Raw genomic sequence first — 27,334 nt, forward strand, 5'->3', positions numbered from 1 at the left:
ACGCTCACGGCATGCACTTGGTCGGGAGCACCTGGAGCCTGGCACCCCCAGTGCACTCAGGGGGCCTGGTGTACCCACGTATGGTCTGTGGCTCCACCTGGAGCATGAACCCAGGACCTTCTGCTGCGTGTAAAGCAGACGTGCTAACCACTACACTATGGAGCCACCCCCTAGGGCACACATTCTTAACACTATGCTGCCTCTGGGCCAGTTAAGAATTTGATACAGGCACTATGCTTTCTCTCCACCTACTTCAGATCTTAGTGTAAAACCATATGCCTTATAGCAATGAGCTGTTATTAACAACAATAACAAAAATATGCCAGTTTTCAGGAGTTAGACATGGTAGGGAGCAGGGGAATAGGTATGATTATAAATGGACAACCCCAAGGAGGTCTCTATGACACTGAAAAACTTCTGTGTGTTGATCGTGGTTATCAGTCACAAATCTACACGTGATAAAATGACAATACACTCATGTTGTATCAATGTCAATTGCCTATTTTGGCATTGTTACATAGATGCCCATTGGGGAAACTGGGTGATCAGTACACAGGACTATTCTGTACTATTCTTATAACTTCCCGTGACTCTATAATCATTTCAAAATAAAACAAACAAAAAGCATATGCCTACCTTCTGCAAGCCCCAAGTCAATTAGAGGCTTGTCTCTATAAGACTGGCTCAAAGATCATCTCTGAAGACAAATCTGCTAAGGGCAAGAAAAGCACAATGACTCTGGGCAGAGCAGGACTACAATGGCAGTGGTGGTAGCAGCAGCTAAGGTAGCTAAGCAATGTCACCCTAACTTTCAGAGTTAAGCACTTTGCTGACTACTAAAAGGAGGCTGAAACCAGTTACTTACATCTTGCAGTGATCCCAAATGGCTAGTGTCCAGCTAGCTAAATAAGAACCTCTGAGGAGAGAGCTAAATGACTGCATAGAATCCCTGTCTCACATCTCGAGACTCTTGAATAGGTCAAGGACAGGATCCAGCAATCTTACTGAAAAAGTTCCCAGGTGATATGAGTTTGAGAATCTCAGATTAAGGAGCAGCTGATAAAGATGGTTCCCCAGTAATATCTCAGAAGTCAACCATCACGGGGACTGTAACCCAAGGTCTTGGTTGGTATGGCTCAGAGAGAATCATTCTATTCATGCATATAAAAACATCCAAAATATATATACCCTTTTCTTAATGCTATATATAAACAATTAAATTTTACAATCAATTCTTTTTTTCTATTGTCTCTCCTACTTGCTTATACACAAAGTTCCTCATGGCAGAAATGTAGTTACAAACAACAATGTGATTCTATTCAAATATTTTAAGATTCAAAGACCATTAGGTACTACTGCTAAATTAAGAATGATTTTGGCTACTCAACCAACAGTGACATAAACAGGGATTTATTTGTCTCATATAGTAAGAAGTCCAGAGATAGATAGTTGCTGGTATTGGTTATGCAGCTTAAGAGCTGGGGCTGACATCTCAGCAGTTCTCTTGGCCCTTCTTTCATGGTTCCAGCCTCCCTGCTTTCAGGACTGAATGAAGGGGAAGGGGCAGGACCACTACATTCTACCCGTGTCTCACTGGCCAGAATGAGCTTATAGCAATGAGCTGTTATTTCATGAACTTTTATAGGGACACAGTCAGTGCTGACATTAATCATTGCCACTCCTGGCTGCAAAGGAGGCTGGGAAATTTAGTATTTGGCTTTTATAGTCTCTATGGCAGAGGCAAGAAAGAAAATGAAGAGATACTGGGTGTTAGGTGAACTAACCTACAGCACCTGCAACAGTTTTCAATTAAATTTTATCAAGCACATTAAATTTTATCTAGATTTAATTAAATTTAGAAACAGCTGATTAATACATAATAATTTGTTGGAATATATTAATATGAAAATCAAGCATAAATATCTCCACTGCCAATAATCAAACATTGTTGTATTGGTCTTTCATTCTCTGTTGGAACCAATTCTAGTCGTTGGAGAACTTCTGTTCCTTCAACCAATTGCCTAATACAGGGGAAAAAATGAAAAATTTAGTTATAAATTTTCACGTTTACCTTATATTTCTAAATTGAGGCCTATCCAGCTTAGCTAAGGCTATTTCCTACAAAGTAAATTAACATCAGTCATAAATATCCTTAACAGCTCCAAATGTATGCACTTTGCATGGTTGCCTCACATCTGTCTGGGACCTTTCCAATCTGTTATCCTCACCGCCATCAGGGTGACCTTTAAAAAATGCAAACCGGATCTCATCTCCCTGCTTAAAGCACTTAAGTAATTTCTCATTATCCTTATGATAAAGACCAAAAATCTCTACCATGGCCAACCATGGCCAACCATGGCCAGCCTCCACAGGAGCTTCCAGGGCTGTCTTGCAGCATGCTCCCCTGCCTTGCTTCAGCCAGACTGGCTTTCAGTACCTCAGTAACATCCTGAGCTCATCCTGCTACAGCTGTCTCCTTTGCTCTTGGCCAGTCCCCCACACACTTGTGCTTGGCCTTCCTTCAGATCTCAACTCAAGTCATCACCTCCTTGGGGAAGTTCTCCAGACCCCCTGCTCATGGCCCATTCCCCCTCCTCTCCTTACAGGAGTTATTAGGGTTAAATCTGACATTTGCTTGTATGCTTCTTTGACTCATTTAGATTCTATCATAAGGGCAGATATCATGCTTTTGCTAAGTGCTCAGTGCCTAATACAACGCCTGGAACAGCGCAGGCACCTAATTAACATCCATTGAATATATGACTAAAAGACAGCTCAAAGCCATGTTAATTTGGATCTTTGTAGACATTCGTAGGCCACGGAGGGAGCTAGTGGTCTGAGTGGAGCTAGACTTTCGATGGTTTCTTGGACTAAAAGAGAGACAATCCCAAACACAGGACCGGTCTCTTCTGCCAATGTTTGGGTTGAGGCAGTGGCTGAGGGGAAGGTGCGATTTCAATTTCATGAACTTTTATAGGGACACAGTGTTGACATTAATCATGCTCTAGACACCTCTTTGTCTGCCTCTGGGCTCTGCTTTTGCCATCCCAATCAGAAACCATGACACGGAGCAGGACACGAAATACAAAATACATTCTGAGGATGACGAGCAGGGGATAAATGGACAGATTCACCCCTGTCCAAAGAGGATGTGATGCCTATTCTCCAAACTGGCTTCACAAATATTGAGTGAGTACCTATCGTGTGTACCTCTCCACTGTGCTAGGTGTTAGCGCACAAGATGAGTGAGACCCAGTCCCTACTTCACGTTGTTCACCAAAGAGGACCAAGAAGCAGTTTGGGTAATTAGGGAGGTTTCTGACCTAAGCCTTAAACAGAATTTTGGCAGACTAAAGGGAGGCAGAAAGGAACAAATAAGCAAAAGCCCAGAGGTTGTTCTGGGAGTGATGGTACTCTGGTCTGGCTGCAGCTCAGCTGCCATGTAGACAGCTTCCAAATCTACATCTCCAGCCCTTGCCCAGCTTGAACACCTACTTCTGGTATTCAGGAGTTGCTACCTTCCTGTCATATAGGTATCTCAACCTAAATTATAACTTGTCCATCTTGAATTCATGATCTTCTCTCCCATATCCTCCTCCTTGTATTCTCTATCTTGGTGAATAGCACCCGCTATCCAACAAGTTCCAAAATCCTAGGAGTTACTTTAGACCTTCACTGCTCAATATGGTAGCCACTAGCCACATGTGGCTATTTAGATTTAATTAAAATTAAATAAAATTTAGTTCCTCAGTTGCACTAGCCACATTTCAAGTGCTCAATGGCCACATGTGAAATTTGTGGTTAAAATTAACACGGGCATAATATTTTTTCATGGGATAAAGAGTCAATAATTATCCCTATGGAGTGACTGGAATAATATAATACATATTCAGAAAAAATTCTAATATTTTATGTCATTTCAGGGAAAACAAAGCTAGCTTCAACTTATAGTCACTTCGGTAATCACAGACACAAAGCACTGCAGTGATGAAAAGTATATTCATCCATTTTAGATCCATATGCCCATAAGCATCTTAATGATATTCTAACAATTATTACTTGAGATATTTCCACAAATTGTTCTGTAAAAAAGAAAAATTACTTGTACCCTGGATAGTTTTCATCTATCTCTTCATTTTTCATAGACAATTACTTAAATGGCTTCACTTCACTTCTGCATCTAAATATATCTATATTATTAAGGACTATTGTATTATTCATAGTAATTAAGAATTGATAAGATAGAAGGATGGATGGATGGATGGATGGATGGATGGATGGATGGACATAAAATTATAATGGCTGTGCCTAAATGGTTTCTGTGTTTTTTATAGATATCAAGCATCTTACAAAATATTTATTTCTAAATGTTTATCTACATTTGTATTACTTTTGCTTTTAAATTCTATCTTAGCTACCCACAGTACCATACTTACCCAAGTCTTTTTGAACCATTTTCATATGTGAATAGTATAGATACAAATTTACAATGCACATACCCAAAAGCCACATATTTTTTATCTAGATAGGGAGTTGGTTGTAGTGTGATGTAGAATTGTGACCCATTGCTGTGACGGCCTTTGTTGACCATTCCAAGAACTCCCCTTTTATTGTGAGGAATTGAAAAGTTTTCATCTAGAAAAGACAATATTAACAGTAGGTTATTAAAATGTTTCTATTATTTCAATTGATTCTAATATGTAAAGCACAGAATCCTTGGTAACAAGGGTTCTCAATCATATTTATCAATACATTCCAAATTGCAAATAATATATTTCATATTACTTTCACTCAACTGGGCTGTCAAAAAGGCTGGAAAATCTTATTAGAACTATTTGAGCATTTGCTTTTAGTTTATTATTACCATAGCTAAAAACAAGTGTACTAAGAAAATTACTAATGTAAAAGGAAGTACTTTAACAATGTAAAAGGAAGCACATACTTTGCTTAGGATAAAGGTCAGCCCATTTTCTTGTGCTGTTTTGTCAGTAGTATTTCATTCAAACTACCAATGTGATAATTACAAATGCTTTCGTGGACATGACCCTTCCCCTCACAACATCTTATATAGACCTCCACTGTGGTCTTTATAACATTCCATGTAATTGTGTACACGGTTGTTTCCTCTCTAGTATGCGAAGGCAGGGGCCTTATCTCATAGCTTTACCCCCAGGGTCTCCTAGCACATTACCTAGCGTACATGTGGCCTTAAATGTTGATAATGAAAGAAAATGAATTTATACGTATTTTTATTAGTCTTTAAATAAATTTCAATCTCAAACCTTATATGGAGTGATCAAGATTTTGTGGAAAGTAATTTTTTTTTTTTTAAGTTCAAGGTTAACAAGCAAAAAGAATTATAAGGTAGTTATTATGCTACCATTTTCAGGAAGTACCATTTCCAACATGAAATAAGATTTGCCTCCAAACTTAAAAACACAGAAGGAAGTGGTAGGAGAGAAATTCAATAAAAGTTACCATTCAATAACTATAAAACCCTGGGAATAATTGAGAGATACAAATATTAACTCTCAATAAGATTTTTCTTAAGTTGCAACTGCTGACTATTCTTAAGTTTCAAAGCTAAGCCAGATAAGCAATTAAGACATATCTGTGATGGTTACTTTTAGCTTGTTAAATTGCAAACTGAATAAAGACATCTGGAATCTTATGAAATGCAAGTAAAGCATTTTTGTACACGTATCTATATAATTACATTGATGCTCCATATTCATTTCAGTGGAATAAACAACCCATTAATTTCGGAGAAAAATCACATGGAATAGAAATCCACCTAAAGCAAAGATTTAAAGAGTTTTTCCAAAATGGTATTTGCTCTTAGATATGATTAATTTCTCTTAAATTCTGTAAGTAATAAGAAAGTTTATAGAGTGACACTTTTACCAAAAACTTGCGATTATGGAACTTTCACATAACACCTATTCAAAAAATGCTACCTGTGTGAAAGCCCACATATAAAACAGATAAAATGGCTAGAGCCCTCTCACATCCTGAGGATACTTTGTCAGCACCCCTATGGAACAAACGACTTAAAGGGCAATTTGAAAACCACTGCTATAAAAGGATAGAAAAAAAGTTTTTAAAAGGTGTAGGTAGTTCCCGACTTACAAATTTAAAATGTGTTGACCTGAAAAATGTGTAAAAATAAGTGACTATGATATTAAGTACAGAATGTTGTTGATGTGGAACTTAAGGACCTGAGGCTACGCTGCTTCCGGACTGGCAGTGATGGCAGGGCAGAGGGCAACCTCTCAGTGACTGCCACAAATAGGTAAAGTCCTTGGATGGAATTCAACTTGCTCTTAATGGGGTGTAGTGAGGAGTCATCCTTTCCCTTCCTGTTCTCTCCACAGGTACTGGTGGGGCCTTTGCCGAGGACAGCAAGCAGTGGTGACCCTTCCTATATAAACTTGACAGGAGTTGCAAGCTAGGACTGGTCTACTGGCACCTGCTTTACCAACTCACTTAGGGAACAAAGCCATTGCCAGAGCATATCGCCTAATTAAAGATAGAAGCCAATGACATAATAGAGTTCAAAATAAAATCTTTTCTGAAAAGAGCTTTACTGAAAAATGGCTACCCAAATAGTATATTTGCATTAATAGAGAGAAATATATTTTTCTATAAGTAACAATATTAAAATGGAGAATGAAAATCCCAGGTTTAATTGAACATTTGTTCATTCAATAAATATTTATTAAATACTGACTGCATTCCAAGTACTGTTCTAAGTACTGAGCTTAACACTTTTGAGTTATATAAAAAATGTAAATTTATCTGCTCACATAATAATTTTTGGGGAGACAGGAAAAAAAGTGGCCATTAAATCAACACTTTTCCTTTTCCCCTCACTACGTCTGAGTGAGATAATTAACTATTATAGATTATTTTATCAGCATCCCTGAGTGAAAAGGAAAAATTTAAACAATTTACCAAAGTTTTGGAGTGGGAGGAACAAAAAAGAGGTTTTTTTAATTGCTGGGCAAAATTAGGAAAGCAAACAATTTTGAGAGCCGGCTAACTCAGAATACTTAGAAAATTTATTTTTAGATCATGGTAACTGAGGCCTGGACTTTCAATAAAGGATAAAAGAAGTTCAGGGAGTTTAACCGATATGGCAGAAACTCAGAACCCTTTCATTACATGTCTGTGATTCAGGAATTCCTGCCTGCCTCTGCCACTTACGGGAAGGTACTAAGTAGTAGTTACTGCTCTGTGGTTAAAACTGGCATCATTTGTAACATACGACATAAAGAGTGAAATGGGACTGTTCATTTGAAATAGGAATCAGAATTTATGTGAAAAAAAATCAGTTTCTGAATTTTTTAAAAATAAATCTCATTCTCATACTTAAAATGGAAGGAACTACTATAAGTCTGAGAAACTGCCTTGCATTCTCTCTGGTAAAAGTATAATCAGACAATGTGACATATTTCCATAGTCACATTGGAATTTTCTAAGGACAGTTATTCTGACCTGAATCATGTAATATCAATTTTTTAAACTCACTGCTCTAATTTTATCATATTTTAATAATAGCCTATCACTATTTCTTGTTACAGAAAAGTAAATTAAAGTCTGCTACCTAGCATTTTTAAACTGCTGCTTTAATGAAATATTTAAACATGTTGATTATGTGTGTGGCATGAGGAATAAAGAGCCAAGTGTTCAACACTTGAATAGATAAATCATGGTATATTTATAATATTAAACAGCAGTGAAAATGAGAGAATTACAGCTACAGATAACATGGGTGAATCTCATAGGCCATGATGAACAAAAAGCAAGACACAAAGAATGTCTACCATATAATTCCATTTATATAAAGTTCAAAAACAGGCATAAGTAACTTAATTATATTGTTTAGGTATCCACACGTGAGTAGTAAAACTATCGAGAAAAGCAAGGAAAAAGGTGAGTGGTTGCTTCTTAGAGGAAGATGGAGTTATTATTGAGAATGGACAAATGGGGGACTTCTGGCATGCTGGCAGTTTTTCTTTCTTGACAAAGATTATAATATGGGGTTTTTGATTACATATGCACCTTTTGTACAAATGCACCTTCTATATATAGAAATCTCACAATTAAAACAAATAACCCTTAAATAGCTACTTAGACTAAATTATCTTCAATTCTTGTTTCTAATAAAAAAATACTTTTGTATAACTTTTAGCTGCATTATGTCATACTGACAGTGAATTAGGCTCTGTGCTTTTTATTAATGTCCACTTTCGTTTAAAGATAAGGTAATCTAGAAATTAGACAAATATATTTTAAGTGAATTAGGGCACAAACTACTATTGAGAAACTGGTTTACTTAATGTGAATTAGGGCACGAGCTAATATTAAGAAACTGATCTGCTTAACAGAACAAGGAAAATACCATATTTAAAAACATATGCTTTTTTCTCTTGCTTTTCATATAAAATGATCTTTTCTCCAGTCAGCCCAAGCCATCTAGTCACCAATCCTTTGAGAGAAAGATGGATAAGGATTACTATACAAAAAATACAAGGAGAAAAAAAGGGTTAATATTTATCTTCTAATATTCAAAATGGTATCTGAGGAGACAATTTTAAAGTTGTGATTTGAAACAAAGCAAAACAAACTTTCCTCAAGTTAAAAAAAGATTAACCAATTTATAAAATAATCATCTTATTAAATTATATAGTCATTCTTTTAACTTCATCGTGTTAAGCTTAATAAAAGTGAGTTTTGTGGTTGTAGTTGTTTTTAACAAGCCCTGGCTTTTAATTCTGCATCTCATGGAAATAGGGTCCCAAGAGAGAAATGTGGAGGAAGGACTGGCTGTCCTCATCTTAACATTCCTCAGAGGGGTGAAAAGAGGAGGGGAACCCATGTTATAACTGTTTTGAGTACTAGTCATGATTTCTCTTCCACACTCATCTTTCCTTCTGGAGTCTCTCTCCTTTTTCTTGATTGGTTACTGAATTTCTAATTCTGCACTGCCAGACAAACTGAATAACAGAGGCTTCCCTGAGCACACTGGGTCTTCTCACTGGGCACCAGTCGACAGCCAGGCCTCTATGCAGAGTCCAAATCCGCACAATAGCCTAAGGATGGTAGCAAAGGATAATCAGTGGAGGCACAGAGATGTCCAGAGGGGCAGGTGAGGAGATGAACTAAGCAATCGGTCTCCTATTGGCCAGAAGGCCAAAGTTCTGTCAGACTGTGCCTCCAAGCAGAAAGAGTTGGGGGGATCTGATAATGGCTGTGGGATAGAGAGCATATGATGGATTCTCATCAGGCATTAAGGACGCAAAGAAAGCTTCCAGGAACATCTTTCCCTGTCTGTACCATCTTATTTTAAGATTGAACTCATAAGCTGCTCTGGACCACCACCCCCAATTCTCCTAGGCAGTTTTTCTGTCTTGTCCCACAGCACTCGGTTCTTCCTTCATAATAGCAATTGGCATAACACCTGTAGTTTATCTATTTAAACATCTGTCTGCACAAAAACTAAAATTCTTGAGGGTGAAATTTTGGTCACTTCATCTTTGTTTCCAAAGGCCCTAACACTATGTAGCAACCAAACTAAAAATTTAATGTTTTATGAGTAAATAAATGAATGGTGTCACTTGCATGGTTTCATTTGATAAAGTTGTCTTCACATGAATTTAGAAGGAAACTAGCTTTTATTTTTCCCTTTTACTTTGGCCATTGGTTTGATATTATTTTTTTAAACCTTTATATTAAAATACAAATATAAAAAGCCACAGAAAATTAACATATAGTTATTATCAGTTATTACAAAGCAAACACCCTTTTAACCACCACTCAGACCAAGAGAAAAAACTTTGCCAGCCTCCCCTGACGTCTTTGTCAAGTCACTCTCTCCTCACCCGACTTTTACATAAAATTAAGTACTTAATGTTTCCTTATAGTTTTGTCATCCAAGTGTGCATCCCTACATAGTATAGTTTAGTCTTCCCCATTTAAAAAGACTTGTTATGCCTTTTAAATCTCTTTTAATCTACATGCTCTGCCTCTATCCCTTTCTTTTCCTTACATTTTATCTGTTAATGAACCTGAACTATTTAACCTCTAGAATTTCTCCCAGTCTGGAGCTTGCTCATTCCACACACACAGTGGAGTTTAATATAATTCTCTGTTCTCTGTCCTCTCAGCTCGGCTATAATACTTGTGCTGAAAATGCACATTAGTTTCACCTTGATTGATAGATTAGGAAAGGACTTGAGCATGAGAATTCCATCTCTGCTCATGTGCAGTCTCCTCTGGGAGAAACAGGTGAATGTAGAAAACTGCACCCAGCTGAACTGAGCTGTGCTGCAGAGGAACACACACAATTCAGACATACACCAGCTTCAGGTCACTGTATTATGTCACCTCTGGTGTTGCAACTTGCCTTCGATTTCAGAGAACCCTCCTTCCACCACTTCCCAATCACTCATCAGCTGCAAATCTTCCCACGCCTCCTCCACGAATGTCAGGGAGTTTACAAGGTCGAGTGTCATACTCACTTGTTAGTTTTTTTTTCTTGATCACATAATATGTGTAAAACTGTTACTGTTTTTATTAGGTTATTATCTTATTTTTTAATGTGTCACTAAGTTTTTTTACCTCGTTTTTCCTGTAAGTCCTCTGGTTTTTATTGCATAGTTTTACATAGTACAGAGATCTTTAAGAATACATTATGGCAGAACTGGTTCTATTTCTTAAAGGTTGGCAGCTGGGTCCAGAAGCTTAATCAGACTCCTGTTCTATCCCTTTGGTAATATGTTCTCTCAATAGAAGGCTCATAGTGTCCTGTTTATTGTTTTTGTGAAGACAGCAGACAACCAACATAGCAAATGCCTAGATCCATTATTTCACTAGGGACAGCGAAATGGTGATATTCTAATTCTATTATTTCCCTTTCATTAATGATTGGAATATTTTTGTAATGAGTTGTTTCACCTTATCTACAATTTGGTCCAGTTCACATAGGAAAGGCAAGATAAATGCTTGATTCTTTCTCTATACTTATCAGTTTTCAAGATAACGAATTAATTTCCTATCATTCCCCCATAGGTAAGCAATTAGGCTTTACTTTATAATAGCATTATGAACTCCTGGATTTAAAGTATCTGTCCGGTCTACGGCCATGCCACCCTGAACAAGCCCAATCCCGTCTGATCTCAGAAGCTAAACAGGTTAGTACTTGGATGGGGGACCACCTAGGAAGACCAGGGGCTGTAGGCGTAAAAAATAAAAAAAATAAGGGATCATAAGCTGACAAGGTCCTTGCAATCTGTGAGGTCAACCAAGGGTTGCCTCGCCTAAAAAAAAAATAAGTAAATAAAATAAAAAATAAAGTATGTGTTCCGTTTTAATCAATTGCAACTACTATTCAAATTACTCCATTATTGGCCAGTGAGAACCTCTTCAGGTTGGCTTCTGAGGCCTTTGACATGACCCCAGTAAATCCTTAACAGCACTCCTGCTAGCTGATGACAGTACATGACTGAACATGAGGTTTCAGGCTCATTTTGTAATTTCCTGTTGCAGAACTGGAATCTGCCATTTCTCCCAGAAGCCCTGGTTTCCTTAAGCAAGAAATGACATTGCAAAACAATAATCTAAATGCTAGCAGTGTGTCACTATTGTATTGTTTGTAGACCAATTCAGTAGACAGAGCTAAATACATAGATGAGACACTTTTGAGTTTAAAGTGAAATTTCCAATTCATTTAGAATTATGGTTATTTTACTTATTAGCCTCTGTCATATTTCATCTGTCTCTCCTTCCTTCCACAGTGAAAATCCTGATTCTCAAGGACACAGGAAATAATGAAATTAGAATATGAGAATATTAATTACTTTTCCCACATTACATATACAACAATCTCAGAATAATAATAATATCGTCACCAGTATAATTACTAAAAAGTTTAAATTTTTTGCATGTATTCTCATTTTCCTTTATGTTTTAAATAATTAGACTAAGCATATAGTCATTCATACCATACTCTCACCCTTTTGATCTTCATTAAATTTTAGTTTTACGAGTCACTATACAATTAATGCTCAGCACCAGTCCTTATGTCAAGGTGTCTGCTGTACTTAGGTTGTGTGAAATTCATTCTACAGTCAATTCCTCAAGAAGGGCTCGTGGTAACACTATTTCCTAAAGTTTTAGCTGTTGTTAACTCTGTGTGCCCTTTTACAACTCAAATTCAATATAAAATCCTTAGCTCACATTTCCTTTCCCTGAGCATCATAAATGTATTACTCCATTTCCTTCTGGCATAAGAATATGATGTCAAAGAACATGATGATAATCTACTCTTTCTGCTTAGTTGCCTAAAGAAATTTATTTTTCTTTAATGTCCAATCATATCACTAAAGTATGTCTTGGTGTTGGTTCTAGTTCAGTATTGTCAAGTAGCAGAGTGCTCTTTCGATAAACAGTTTCAAGTTTTCTATACATAAGTTTTTACTTATGGTAAAACACATAATAAAATACATATATCTTAGCTGTTCAGTTTGATGCATTTTTGACAATTTTGTATAGTTGTGTAACCATCACCCAAAACAAAATATAGACCATCAAATCCTTTTTTATTTCAGGAAAGAGTTCTTCAATTATATTTCTCAGTATTGTTCCATTCCTTTGTATTGGTTTAATTCTTTAGGGATAATTATCCATATGTTAGATCTTCTCTATCTTTAATATTTGTCACTTTCTTATAAATCTTTTTTATCATTCTTAATCTTTGTTTTTTAAAAAATGTACTCCTACCTTCTAATTCTTTTAAGACAAATGCCTGTTTTGTTTTTGATCTTGTATTTCTTCGTTTATTTCTAAAATTTTACTGTTAATTCTTTCCTCAGTTGTATAACCTCATATCTGAGTTTTTCTAATCTGATTTATGAATTCTTTCCTGTCTTGTATCATTCTCTTAATGTCTTTTAGCTCGTTTTGAAATGATCATTTTTGAATTCTTTTGTGAGCACGTCTTTCTAGTGTGCTTTCATTATCTACAGTGATGTTACTCTGTTATTTATTCTCTTTTATCTTCTAATAACCATAAACTTTTTGCTGCTCATTTATATGTAAAATTAGTTTTCCTAAATGTTTAGAAGTAGGTGGGGTTTAAAAGGAAAGTAGCTTTTCCAACTTTACAAAGCTCCCTTTTGTGTTTTTATGTCATGTTCAACAATATGGCAGCTTGCTTTCTGAGATTTCCTGGCTCTGTTCCCATTCCCTCTTTATCACTGTTGATCCCTATATCTTGCATAATTTTGATTCAATTCCCAACAATTCCTCTTCAGTGTGAGCCTCTCCTGGAAGACAGCCATTTCAGATCAGTTTTGAGAGTTCACAGAGGTTAATTGCTCTAGCAACTTCAAACCTTACTAGGGGCCTATGCACTCACCAGTCATTGGCTACTTGGGGGTTCTAGTATTCTCAGGCTCCTCAGATGCCCTGCTTTCTCCCATACTGATACGAATACCATGCAGATTTTGTGGCTGTTGGTAGTATATCCTCACCTTTTTGCACTTTGGGATTCATGTAATTAGCTTGCCAGCTAGTTTTGTTGTAAATGTTATCCATGGGTTTTGAGTTTTTCTAATTCTTTTGTCTGTTTTTTATGTTGAGATTTTAAAAAACGAAAAAATGATGCCACCACAACTACCATCTTCCCAGGATCCCAGACAGCCTTAACAGGATGATTATCAAGGTACCAATTCTGAGAATGGCGAATTACAAGCCTTAAAAATACCAATTCTCTTTGACCCTACAATCTTAATTTTAGGAATTTATCCTAAAGAAATAATTAGATGAATGAAAAATTGTGCATAAAAAGCTATTCTGGATTGGACTGGGGTATCTTCCTCCCTCCCCATTTTCAACTCTGTTTTAGTATGTGTACTTTTAGTATGTTACCCCAAACACTATCTTATTTGGAGCTATGAACTGTCCTGTCCTGTTAAATTTGAATAATCAACTAATATATGACTGACAAAATTTAAAGATACACACCTTCAAATGTTGGTCCATAAATCGACTCTCCACCATCTCCTTTTCCAGCTACTATATCTGAGAAATAACAATAAATAAACATTAGAATTCTGAAACTAACAAAGAGGGTACAATAATGGCAGGAGAAATATGCTTTAAATTATGATTCTCCTTATACCAATGATTATATTAAATTATCTAATTGTTCAATCTATATCAAGAAAATATTATTATAACTTTTTCACTTGTATTTTGTAAGCACTTTTACATTCAAGGCCCTATCTTTTCCTAATAACTCGTGAAGGTAAGTTAAATTATAATGCCAAACTTTAAAATGATGAAGTATTAAATTATAACTGTGGCCACGATTTTTTAAAATGTGTTCATATAACTTCTGTTTACTTCACAAGTTAGTCCATAGTCCATCATGCTTTTCAGAAAAATGGAAAGATTAAAATGAGAGGATGAAATAGGAACGGTAAGATCCTTTAGAACAAGAATAAAAATAGATGCTCTAAAAGGAATTAATGTTCAAGTTTTCATCTCTTGGAACCCTATAGTGGTAACTCATTTATCCAATAGTTTGGAAATGAAGTTCCTTTGTAATCTAATGAGGTTTATTAAAAAAAGGTATTTATATGATCTATTTTGCATTATTTTGCATATTTTGGCTTGGACAATGCTCTTACTATAAAACTTCTTTATGCACAGCTGATTTTTTAATCTATTCATAGCAAAAAGGGAGACAAACTTAACTTGTGAAACTAAAAGTCTCCGAAGCCTGTCTTCGTACCTCCAGCCCCAGAACCTCTTTACTTCCTCAGATCTCTAGTCCACCCTCCTTGAATATGGTATGAAATAAATATGTTTTGAAGAACTGTGCCATTTTAATTCAGTATGAGTGATTTATCAATAATAAAAGTGTCTGTGCTATTTTAAAGAAATTTGACGCAACAGCAAGCATGTGGGAAGAATTTATACAGGACAGGGCATGTATTTTAAATCATACTATTCATAAAGCTGGTTCAGAAGTTAATTAATAAACCTTAAGTCTCCAACCCTACTCCACTGATACTCCTCATATGATTCATCCCAAAGTCCTTGGCAGCTCTCGGGGGCATAATGCAATGGCTAAAGGCTAAATCCAGGAGTGGGGAAGTTGAGGGTTCCCTAACACTAATCCCTTCAGATCCTAAAGTGTGCTTTGCTTGGACAAATCTTCCCAAATGGTTCACCTCCCCCTTACTAATAGACACCAGTGACGCTCCTTTGTTCCATCTATCCAAGATCCACCATTACTTTTACCTGTTGCTTTAGAGCTCTCAAGTGGATTTTTTTACATTGATACCAATCAGTATTCAATATTTTTTGTGGCCATACCCACCCCCTTGAATTCAGCCTTGTATATCTGGCATTATTTCTATACTCCTGATAACAAATTCAGTAATACAGAATAGTAGTTAAAGTGAACTTTAAAGTCAGATGGTTTTGATTCAAATCTTGATGCTAGTGAGTTGCCTTTTCAAGCCTGTTTCTTTATCTGTATAGACATGGATAATGGTGAGTGCCTCCCAGGTTCTGAAGATTAAATGAAATCATGTAGGTAGAGCACTTAGTGCAACGCCTAGCAGAATGTCATGCTTGTTCATTAGTGACTTATTATTGTGCAGCATCATGTGGGCTAGAGATAATGATATCATTTTCACCATCATTATGATCAGTATGGTGATGATGATGACAAAATGTATTAAACTGTATCTCAAGAGATCTTTCTGAAGATGATAGGCCTTGCGATAGCCACAGAGAGAGAGTCCTATCAAAATGGCTTAATGACTTGACATCTTCTTTAACTTAGCACTTTAGAAATGAATAGAATGTATGTTTTCCATTTAACTATCCATTCATTTATTCGTTTGTTCATTCAACAAATATTTTTTAAGTACCTACAACATGCCAGGCACTATTCTCAAACCTGGGGATACAATAGAGAATAAAATAGATAAAAAACTCTGCCCTCAGAAACTTATTTTCTAGTGAAGAGAAACAGACCATAAACGAATTACCTAACAAATATATAATAGTATGCCCAGTGGTGAAGAAAATAAAGAAGTAATAAAGCAAAGTAAGGAGATAGAAAAGTAGCAGGAAAGGGGGTAAGGAGAGGTATGTGGGCAGGAAGGTGGAAATTTTAAATAGGGTGATCAAGTAAGTCCTTGATGAGATGAACTCTGGGCAAAAATCAAAAACAGATCAGGGGCGAAGGGAGGGAACAGCTGGAGGACTAGCTGGGTAGAGTGTGTCCCAGGCAAAAGAAACAACAAAAACCCTCAAGGCACATATATGCTTGATGTGCTTAAGAAAAAGCAAGGCCAATGTGTGGAGCAGAGTGAGGGACATGTCAGAAGATGCAATGGGGCTGCGAGGGAGTAAAGACTGTAGGGCCTATTAGTTTCAAAGGGCAAGCAATAATGCCTGGAAGCAGCCCAAGGCACAGCATGAAACCACATTTAGCTCCAAAATTCTACACACAGCCTGTGGGAATCTGACATCTGGAGGGAAAAGAATGTTCACTGAGCTTGGCACTTTCAGTATACCACGTCACTGAATCCTTACCGCATCCTGTGATATTATAATTATCCCCATTTTATAATTAAGAAACCGATTCAGAGATGCTAAGTGCCTTATCCAACATGGTACAGCTTGTATGTATAAATTTGGATGTAAATCTAGTAATCAGAATTTTTTCCAAACTGTCCTCAACATTGCTGCCCCAAAGATCTATGTACTTTACTATCTGGAAATTTTACTTCAAATAAATAAACAAATAACATGACTTACTTTCCTCAAATCTTGTTTTGGGGAGTGGGAGTGGGGATGTCTAACCAAAACCAAAACAAAGAACATAGCATCTGGGAGCCCAGCACATAATAGTCAACACTGAACTGAGTACCAGGAGATCCTGACACTAGCCCCCTTGAGGACTGTTTTATACTAACGAAAAATTGAAAGCAATCTAAATGTTTACCAATAGGATATTAAATTGGTATAGCAATGTGATGAAAAATTAAGCAGACCCTAACAGCATATATATTAAGTGGAAAAATAATGTTAGATAACAGTATTGGTGGTTTTTCTCGCATTGAAAAAACTAATGGAAAAATAGCTGATTTACAGACTACGTGCTTGGGTTAAATCTACACTTTTCTTATCAGCCTCAGAATGTTCCAGGTTGTAGAAAAATAATTAAACATTATTAATTTAAGCCCCTGTATATTTCATCAAGTTCAAGCAAATTTTCTTCTGCACTAATTATTTTTAAATTGCTTCCTGATTTCTCCCTATGGAATATTTCCCAAAAGGCCTTCCAAATTTAATTTTGTGCTGTTAATCAGACAGCTAGTCTGTATAAAGCAAAATAATTGGCTTGAAAAGAAAACAAAATAAAGACCAAAATGCTCTGGCTCTTACTTTTCAATTGTAACAATGTAACATCTTTGGTAAGAAAAAAGCTGTTTTCTATTTATTCTATTTTCAAATTCTTACCTTTAGTATGCTTCTTTTTAAAAGCACTGTATTATCTAGGCACTCTTATTTATTTAGATGAGCATTTAAAACTACATTTTGATTAAAAAAAAAGTTATTCTACTTTCTTACGACTTTTTATTTTAAAATATTCCTGCTAACATAAGTTAGACTTGTTTATTTTAATAATTAGGGGATTTTTAAAAAGAATATGAATATCTTAATTCATCATTTGGCCATATAAAACATCCCTTAAATATATATAACATCTAATATTAACTATATTTAATTTTATATGTATTTTACAAAGGTAGATAAATAAAATTTGGATGTTCTGATTTGATTTTGCAATCAAGTTGTATTTAAGATTTTAAACTCACCTCCTCCTTGTAGCCAACCATTCTGTACTAACCGATGAAAAATCGAACCTGCATAATGTAGCCTGACACCACTTTGAGAAAACCCCGCTTTTCCTGTGCACAAGACCTGAAAATTTTTACACGTTTTGGGACATACATCACAGTATAGCTGAAAAATAAAGATTAAAGATGTCAAGGATTAAGTATTTGACATTCTACAGTTAGAGCCCCACTCCCCCCAACTAATTAAAACAACAAAAAGCCTCTTACCTCAAAAATCAATTTTCCAATTGGATAAAAACCAATAGAAATATCCAAGAACACAAAATCATGCTATTAAAATTCAGGAGAAAAAGATAATACAGGTCAATGTCTTAGAAGAAAAAACAGAATGTTTTCATTGATGTTAACATCATTAACAGTAGAGAACGTTAACAGCAAAATTAAAAGAATGACTTAAAGAAGTTTGTCTCATTTTATTATATTGTCTTTACAACTAAAATAACACACTTTTTAAAACCCTACAGTAGCAAAGGTCTGAGTAACACTAACCTGTCACCAGGACTGAGAACACATGGCCTAGATATCCACTACATTGTAAACTAGGTGTGGAAAGGAACACTAGTGAGTCCCTTGGGAAAAGAAGCAGACTGGGAATTCTTTTCTTTCCTGAGTTATTTTGGAAAAAGAGCCAACATGAGCGCCATGGATCTGGTTACTGTGTATTCTGGATTTTCAGTCAGCTCAGATTAGCTAACCAAGGCCAGTCTTTCTGAGTGGGAAAATAAGGCCACTAAATCTATAGGAAGTGTGGTTCCAGGGAGAAGAGATGATGAACTTTTGAGTTATTTCAATCATATTCTCATGTTCCCAGAGGCCCCCAGCTCTGGTTTTAACTGACATCCTTTCTGGCAGGGACAACTAACATTTGTTAGACAGGTCTACCCCCATAAAGAGACATCCAAAATGAAAACGCTAGTCACCATCACAGTGGCATTCATTTGGGGAGCAAAGCACATCTAAGGAATACATAAAAATGCTGCCTGATTTAACAAGGTACATAATTTGCCCTGCTCTATTTCTTAAAAATCGAGGAAACATAAATGAAATCACTTTTAAGTGTACCACTATCATTAATTTTATGTCATTCTAACCTTTTTTAAAAAAAATTAAAAGACTTAAATAATATTGTGTTATCTGGCATCCGGGAGTGAAGTATTACATCTATACTAATTCTAACTAATTTGTGCCTCTCAGCTTCTATGCTACATGTTTTTCATTATATAAGAGTATTATAACTTTATAATAAGAGGCATAATATAGGAAACTTCACAGGCTTAGAAGGAAAATGAGAATATACTGTGCAATAATATCTTATCTTTATGAGGTTGTCAAGAGTAAATAACTCTGAAAATTCTAATGAAAAAAGAGCAAATGAATGCAACACAAGATAATGTCACCTAGCAGCCAAACACACAAACATAATTATCTAGCATATCAATCAAACCAAGAAGTAAATGAGTCGAGTTTTACTCAACAAGAAAAATCTACCATCTGGGCAAAAAAAACAAGGATTTCCTCTAGAATCTAGGTCCTCTCTCCTCACTGACACTAATGAATTCAAGCTGTCTTTATCTCTAACCCACGTGACCATAACAGGTTTCCAAATGACTGCCCTGCCGCCAGGCTTTCCCCACTCCAGCCTGTTTCCGCACAGCTCTAAAAGTTTTTCCAAAAAAGCAAAGAGCATTACGTCATACTCTTTATGAAAAGTTCTGTTGGCTTGGCTTCCTGCTAGATAAGATATAACTCCTTTGTTCAGAATGGATGGTGAGTTCGACCTTTCTTGAGTGTATCTGTTTGGGTTTTTTTGCTACTTAACAGCTGAACACCTTTCTTATTTCGGGAACTCCCCACAGGGCCCCACCATCTTCTTCAGAATCTAAAGGGGCCAGATTCTCCCTTTCCCTAAGCTGTGAGAGCTGGGGTGTAGGGATATGACCTTGGCTCCACTAGTTAGGTGCTCTTGCCTGGGGCCTTGGCTCTGCAGGGAGTGTCAAAGACACAAGGAGAGTTGAGAAGTAATTCTTAGTCAAGGTGTCAATTCAAACCCAGGCCAGCAAGCACCTATAGCAGATCCTGGCTGCACATTCCTGGGGCATGACTCTGGCCATGTTTTCCAATTGCCAGGCCTCCCTTGGTTCCTACCTGTTTTCCAAAGCGGGTTTCTCCAGCTTTCCTGTCAACTGTGAGGTTACTAATATCCTTTCAATACATATCTTTTTTCCTTAAGTTAATCAGAGTAGCTTGGTATTGATGGTACCAAAAATCCTGACCAATATTCTCATTTTCCCACTAATTCTGGCCTCCTTGCTGTCCCCTGCTATTCCCAGAGTACACCATGTACTTCCATCCCTTTGGGAATTAACTGCTATGAACATTAAATTCCTCCCCACGCCCCAGGGTTTCAAGCATTTTTCAAGTGCAGTTTATTCAACCAAACATTCACTGAGCACCTATGTTTCAGATTCTGTTCCAGGCAGTGGTTAAACAAGGATGAACAAGACAGGTCTTTGCCTTTGCACAGCTCAGGACACCGGATCTTTCTGTGGCCCAAGTATCATGAGCATGAAGTGATTTTCATATGTGGTAGTTGTTGCTACAAGGTTTCTGAGGAAAACTGCAAAGTACTTTTACCTCTATTGCCATCCCATCCTGATGTCTGTCTCACTCTCTAAACCTCAAATTTCATGACTGTTCTCTTCCCAATGCCATAGTTTATCTAGTCCTGCTCTCACCAACTATGTATCATATTTTAAAATGTCACCTCTCAAACTTTTCATTCTTTTAGTGCAGTAGCTCACACTGAGGTGTTAGAAAGTATTAACTAAAATAGTCCATAAAGGTAATGAGTGACAGGCTCAATCTTCTCTGGGGGTGGGAGGGGGGCGGTCTCTTTATATTTTAAAATGGATAACAATGCATGTCAACTTCTAAGAGGATGTCTGGAGATGTTCTCTCTGTGCAGCCTGCCTGCTGTGAGATAAGCTTGCTTTACTTACCACCAAGCCAAACTCTGCCATATTATAATCCTGTGCAACTGGATCATAAAGTCATTGAGAACTTAAAACCTGGTCTCCTACTCTTTTATATTCCCTACATTAGGATATCAATAATTAATGATGAATAAATATAAATGATCAAAGAAGCTACTCTTTTTCTTCAAAAATTAGTGTAACTTGCCTTGGTATCTTGTAAGAATTTAATAGAATAATCCACAGCAAGTGCATCATAAAGTGCGGCAGGTTTAAAATCAACTATATCCCACACCTTGTGGGCCCATTTCTGAAGATCAAGTGCATCTCCCAGGAACTGATCGTTAATAAAACATATGACGTAGGACGAATATTCCCAAACTTCATTCTTAAGTTCCTGTAAAGGACAAAAAAAAAAAAAACCCAATAAAAAAAATATAATGAAGGAAAAAAAATACTTGCTCAACCCACAAGCCAGAGCTTGGATTTAAGTCTAGGAACGAATCTTTAAAAAACGTAATTTTTGCCATCTTTCAGAATTTGCTCTCAAAAAAATCTGATATTTTCAAGAATCTGACATCACTGAAAGCAAAAAATGACCTAGAAGTAATCTTAATAATGGTACAATCATAGAAATATAATGAAGGAAAAAAAATACTTGCTCAACCCACAAGCCAGAGCTTGGATTTAAGTCTAGGAACGAATCTTTAAAAAACATAATTTTTGCCATCTTTCAGAATTTGCTCTCAAAAAAATCTGATATTTTCAAGAATCCGACATCACTGAAAGCAAAAAATGACCTAGAAGTAATCTTAATAATGGTACAATCATAGAAAATAGATGGCGATTTGTAATAAAAATCTATGTGTGTATTATGTGTGTTATAGTAACTTGAAAACAAAAGGCAGTCTCTGACATCATTTCTGAAGCACATTTTACTATGCATACATGTGGAAAGGTCAGGGGTTCCAAGCAAAACATGGTTTTCAATGGCCAAGGACAGAATGAATGCTTTTTTGACAGAGGGAGTCAGGGATTTCCTGAAGGCCAGCAAGGATTTTCAGGCATGCCAGGGGCAGTGAGGAAAAGAACTCACCTGTATCAACACTTTCAAGTCTTAAGCCTTTCAAAATGAAATGCATTAGTGTTTTCATCCATACAACACTGACAAGTCAACTTCCTAAATCCCAGTGTGTGGCCACTGAGTAATGTCCCCTCCAAAGAGATCTGGTTTATTATTACCCAGTGCCAGTCCCAGCAAAACCACAAATAGTTTGGGACAGCTGTTCTCCAATTTCAGGAGGCAATCAGAATTACAGATTCCTGAGCCGCACCCGAGTTTCTGATTCTGGGGTGGAGCCCGAGAATTTGCATTTCTAACATCATCTTGGGAGATGCTGATGCTGATGGTCTGGAGACAGCACTTAAGAGAAATGCTCCTTTTGAAAACAGTCTGCCTTCAGCTTGCCGACAAAAATAGACTCAAATACAGAGGACAATCTGGTGATGGCCAGAGGGGAGCAGGGCTGAGGGACTAGGAGAATGGGCTGAAGGGTTTAAGAAATACAAATTAGTAGTTGATAAATGGTCTCGAGGATGTGGAGCACGGCATAGGGAATGCAGTTAGCATTAATGTAATGGCTAGGTGGAGAGCCAGAGGAGAGAAAGAGCAATTAGGAGGATCGTTTTATAAACTATATAAATGTCTAACCAATGTACTGTATACTTGAAACTAATAACATAAAATTAAAAAAAGGAAAAACACACACACATACATACACACAAAAGAGAGTACAGTCAGAATACGTTAAGAGGAGTGGGCGCAAACCAAAGCAAAAGATCAAGGTTCTCCTGGAAGTGGAGAGCACGATGCTCTTGGACGATACAGTAGCTTTGGTGATAAAAATTAAGAAAACATTGTTTTATGTTAGGGTGACCAACTGTCCTGGTTTGCCCAGGCCTGTACCAGCTTTAGTCTTAAAATTTCTACATCCCATGAAACCCCTCAGTCCCAGGCAAACCAGGACCACTGGTCACCCCAGTTGTAAGGATTACAGTTAATATATAAAGGAAGCTATTAGGACAGTATCTGGCATATCATAAGCACTATATGTAAGTGTTTGCTATTTGAATTCTATTTGAATTCCAATGAAAATGTATTATGGCTATGAAAATGGTACGAGACTTAACAAATAGCATTCTTGACTTAGTCTTGCACCAGTCATGTGATTGAAGAATGACATGGTCTCAGGTAAAACAACACTATCCACCTGATAATCACAGGATCACAGGACCTCCTTGTGCAACCTGGGACAGAACCACCAAAAATGCTCTGCTCAGGGGAAATGGGATTTCACTGGGGAGATAAGGTGGGGCAGGGAAACCAGGGCTGAGACTTTCTATAGAACTGGGCCAGGGGTGACAAGCAGGAGGCATACCCCATTGCAGCCTCCCTCCCAACATGAGATATTGCTGAGCCAGGATGTCACCTTAAAATCCTTCATATCACATGCTCCAGACAGTGCTACCAACTGATCAGGGTTGACACCCAAGAGAAAACCTATCTGCCATCCCTGGACAAGCTCTGCTAGCCCTGGGGCCTAGGGTTCTCCAAGGGTTCGGTTAGGTGGGAGATGAAGAGAAAGATGCTTCAATTAGGACAAGGCTACCCTGTGGGAACTTGGTGCCTATCGTCACATCCCCCCAGTAAACAACCCAACACAAGCCCCCGACTATATCTGTTTACACCACCAAAGTGTTTCAGAGTTAGAGCCAAGAAGAGCGCCAGGCCATAGTAACCTAAGTGCCGGGGTGTCAAAGGAAGTATGAGTACGTGATGTGCAGGGAAAAGAGGGCAACCATCAGCAGGGGTAAATAGCAGCATTGAGAGGTAAAACTTACCTTTATCATATGCCTTCCAAAAGAAAATCCTGTAAATGTTATACTTTCTCTTAAAACCAGCCTGGTAAAATGATTGAAATGATTTGGGAAAAGTACATAAGTTAGAGAAATAAAGTCTAGTTGCACTAAAATTACTACTTCAGTTTTTCCAAAACAGTGCATAGATAAATAATTCAGACAAAACTTTGCTCATTTCCCACACCCCAAATATCCTTTACCCGTTTTTTCTCCTGTAGATACTGATACCATGCAAATTCTTGAAGAGGAACTATTATAGGATCTTCAAATTTGGATGGAAAATTATTCTTCAGACACTAGGTTTTAAAACAGAATAATTATTTTAGAATAAGTTCTTTTTTTAAAAGTAGAAATCATTTCCCTCAATTTTTATGGGGTCTCCAGGAAGTTTTATACAACAAACACGTAGGCCACATAGTTTGGCTTAGATGCCTACTCCTAGAGGCCCCTGTGTTCATCTCCATTAAGTCACTCCTTAGTCTAAACTGGGGCTCTGGCTTGTATCCCACCTGTAGAGAGAATAAGCTCCTTGAAGACACAGACTATGTCTTAGTTTTCCTATATTCCCACTGGCTTCAATATCTGACACATAGACCATTCACACATAGCAACTGAATAAACAAATGAATAAATTCATGAGTTTATGCCAATAGTTTGTGATCTGCCATGTTCTTTTAGTATCATTTTTTCCCTTAATTAAACTCTTACTAAACCTTAGTAGATTAATGGGTACTTTTAATTAAAATAAATAAATGTTATTGCTTTAAATCGCTGATATATGGAGAATGACCGAAAGGCTATTGTTGTGATTATACCTTGAGAAAAAGAGAAGTAAATTCTAAATATGGTTAGGTTTAGATATTGAGCATGTTTTGGTTTACCATATTGTTTTGTCTATATGAATCAGGGAAAATTCTTACTGGTTCACAATCCCTGTCAAAAAAGAAAAAGAAAGTTTTGGTTCCTAATGTTACACTTTGCCTCCTCCTAAAGCAAGAAAAGGTAGCTGAGGCAACAATTAGGTGTATCACTTTTCTGAGTGGGTCAGAGGAATAGATGGGCCAACAGGGAAAAGTGACAGCTGGCACCCCTGCGGTGATCTAAGAGGACAATGGCCTGGCATGCTTCACCAGTGGTAGGTATTCCAAGGGGGAGAAAACCAGAATGTGAATGTATCTTGTCCCCTGGGACCAGGGATAGGACAACAGCAATCTAGCCATCTAGATTGTATCTTGTCCCCTGGGACCACAGAAGAGGACAACAGCAATCTAGCCATCTTTGTCTTAGGCTACTGTCCCCAATGAACACATGACATATCCTTTTTTTCTCAATTCTAGTGTCTGTGTTCAGTCTGAGGCAGTTGTGCTGGATAACGGTTTCTAACTGAAGGACCACCTGGAAAAACTAATAAACCCAACAGTTTTCAAATTAAGCCTACTTAATCATACTTTCTTCATAAATTTAGTGGATAACTATTTCTAACTGAAGGACCACCTCGAAAAACTAATAAATCCAACTAATAAAGCCTACTTAATCATACTTTCTTCATAAATTTAGTGTTTGTTTAGAATGGACTACAACTAAATTTGAATATATGTAATACTCTTTACAAAACGAAATCTTCGTCAGTTAATTATGTATCTGAGATTGCTCACAAATAATCATGTTGGAAATATTTTCAAGGATTTATTAAGATAGAGCTAACTAAATTTATATTGCTTTCATATTCAAATAGAGCTACAGTAAGCAAAAGATTAAGGGAAAATTATCACTAATAATATAATTAAGGCATTGTTTTCTTGACTTAGTGTCCTCTACAACAGGAGTTGGCAAACTGTGGCCAGTGGGCCAATCTGGCCCGCTGCCTGATTTTGTAAGACTTGAGAGCTAAGAATAATTTTAGATTCTTAAATAGTCGAAGAAGATCAAAAGAATCATATTTAATGTCACGTGAAATTACATGTAAGTCAAATTTCAGTGTCCATAATACAATTTTATTGGAAAACCACTACTCATTTACATATTGTCTGTGGCCGCTTTTGCACCACAAGTACAGAGTTAAGTAGTGGTAACTGAGAGCCTATGGCTCCAAAGGCCTAATAATTTAATAACTGAACTTTACAGAAAAAAACTGCCAACATCTCTATGATGTGGAGCAGGCACATAAAACATGTGCCTTCAGAAAAGGAGCTAAGAAAAACAAGGTGAAAAAATCCCTCAAACACATTAAATGCAACTTAGGCCATAAAACTATGCTGATCCCATCAGCCAGCTAACACAGCCCTCAATTTCTATTTCTTTTGATTATCCACATATCAACTTCTGATCACTTATTCTCTTCATCTTGATAAACTTTACCTAGTTCACAAATTAGTTACTATTTCGTGATTTGATTTAATCATGCACTTTTAACTCTGTGGACTTGGAGCAGACAAGGTAGGAATTGAAGATTTCTTCTATTTGGGAACATTGTGTGTCAGGTATCCAGCTGGGTACTTTGAGAGATATAAACATGAATAGGGTATTTTCCTGGAGTCTAGTGGGGTTGTGAAGAAGAGAAATTTGCATAACCTTAGAGCAGCATTTCTAGAGCAAACCCCAAAGACGTGCTAAATTCTATACTTCAACATTTCACACATTTCTACATTTCCCCTGCATGTGGGTTATAGGTGTGCTGCAACGTTACTGACCTGAGCACATTCTTCCAATTAAAGCGTTTTTCCTTTTTTTTTTTTTAATCTTTCTGCGAGTTTACAAAGAAATGTCTATATTCTCCAAAGCACTTGATGGTCATTTATTAAGAAATCCTCTTAAGCACTTAATACGTTTGGAACGCAGTGACTGCTGTAGAAAATTTAAAAGAAAAAACACCCTCCCGAATGAATAGTTTTGAATAGTTTTTAAAAATCATTTGGAGTGGGAGTTTGTAAAAAGTCAACTAGTTTATACGGTAGCATTTTTTCCTAAACATTTTTTTCGTGAATTTTTAAAATCTATAATTTCAGTTAAAAATAAATATGAAATAAAATGTGTGGATATGTAGAGAGGTGGAATTACCTTTATTCTCGGCAAGGTTCTGAACGCTTCCTTCGCTCGGATCCCCCCTTTTAGTAGCCCTTCTCGAAGTGGAATGCCCGCTCTCTCGGACCCGCCCGCCCTTTTCCCCTACAAGCTCGGATCCAACCAGACTCCGCACCACCAGGAGGCGCGAGGCCGAGAAGCAGAAAGGGCTGCCCGCACTGGTTTCTTCGGGGTTACCTCAGCTGTGCTCTTCGCGATCTGAAATGTATTGCTTTTGAAGAGCCCCACCACCTTCACCCGCAGCGGCTGCTCGGGCGGCGACTGAAAGGCGCACGGGACCGGCCTCGACCTGCAAGGCTGTGCGCTCGCCATGGCAGCGATCTGCTACTACTCGGAGCACAAACACGGCGTGTCGCCACGGCAACCGCGCGACCCCCCCCCCGCCTCCGCCGCTTTCTGGAAGGAGGGAGG

At 37.2% G+C, this 27,334-nt stretch overlaps 1 protein-coding gene across 6 annotated transcripts; it reads right to left on the bottom strand.

Annotated features, from left to right (window-relative positions):
- PPIL6 (peptidylprolyl isomerase like 6) lies at nt 1–27,286 on the bottom strand. Of its 6 annotated transcripts, none has more exons than XM_025042442.1 (8): nt 27,101–27,286; nt 24,043–24,138; nt 21,132–21,320; nt 18,159–18,221; nt 17,910–18,015; nt 14,029–14,085; nt 4,500–4,635; nt 1–2,021 (listed from the first exon to the last, which is right to left on the bottom strand). In XM_025042442.1, exons 1-8 carry the CDS (start codon nt 27,233–27,235, stop codon nt 1,910–1,912), a joined length of 894 nt encoding a protein of 297 aa, XP_024898210.1. In that variant the 5' UTR covers nt 27,236–27,286; the 3' UTR covers nt 1–1,909. The 6 variants fall into 6 exon arrangements, with proteins under 6 accessions (XP_024898210.1, XP_015455524.1, XP_024898211.1 ...); XM_015600037.2 differs by having other exon boundaries at nt 4–2,021; nt 17,910–18,057; nt 27,161–27,286; XM_006926187.3 differs by having other exon boundaries at nt 4–2,021; nt 17,910–18,057.
- Between the last annotated feature and the right edge of the window lie 48 nt (nt 27,287–27,334).

This window comes from Pteropus alecto, unplaced genomic scaffold, assembly GCF_000325575.1.
Source record: "Pteropus alecto unplaced genomic scaffold, ASM32557v1 scaffold79, whole genome shotgun sequence".
Lineage (NCBI taxonomy): Eukaryota > Metazoa > Chordata > Mammalia > Chiroptera > Pteropodidae > Pteropus > Pteropus alecto.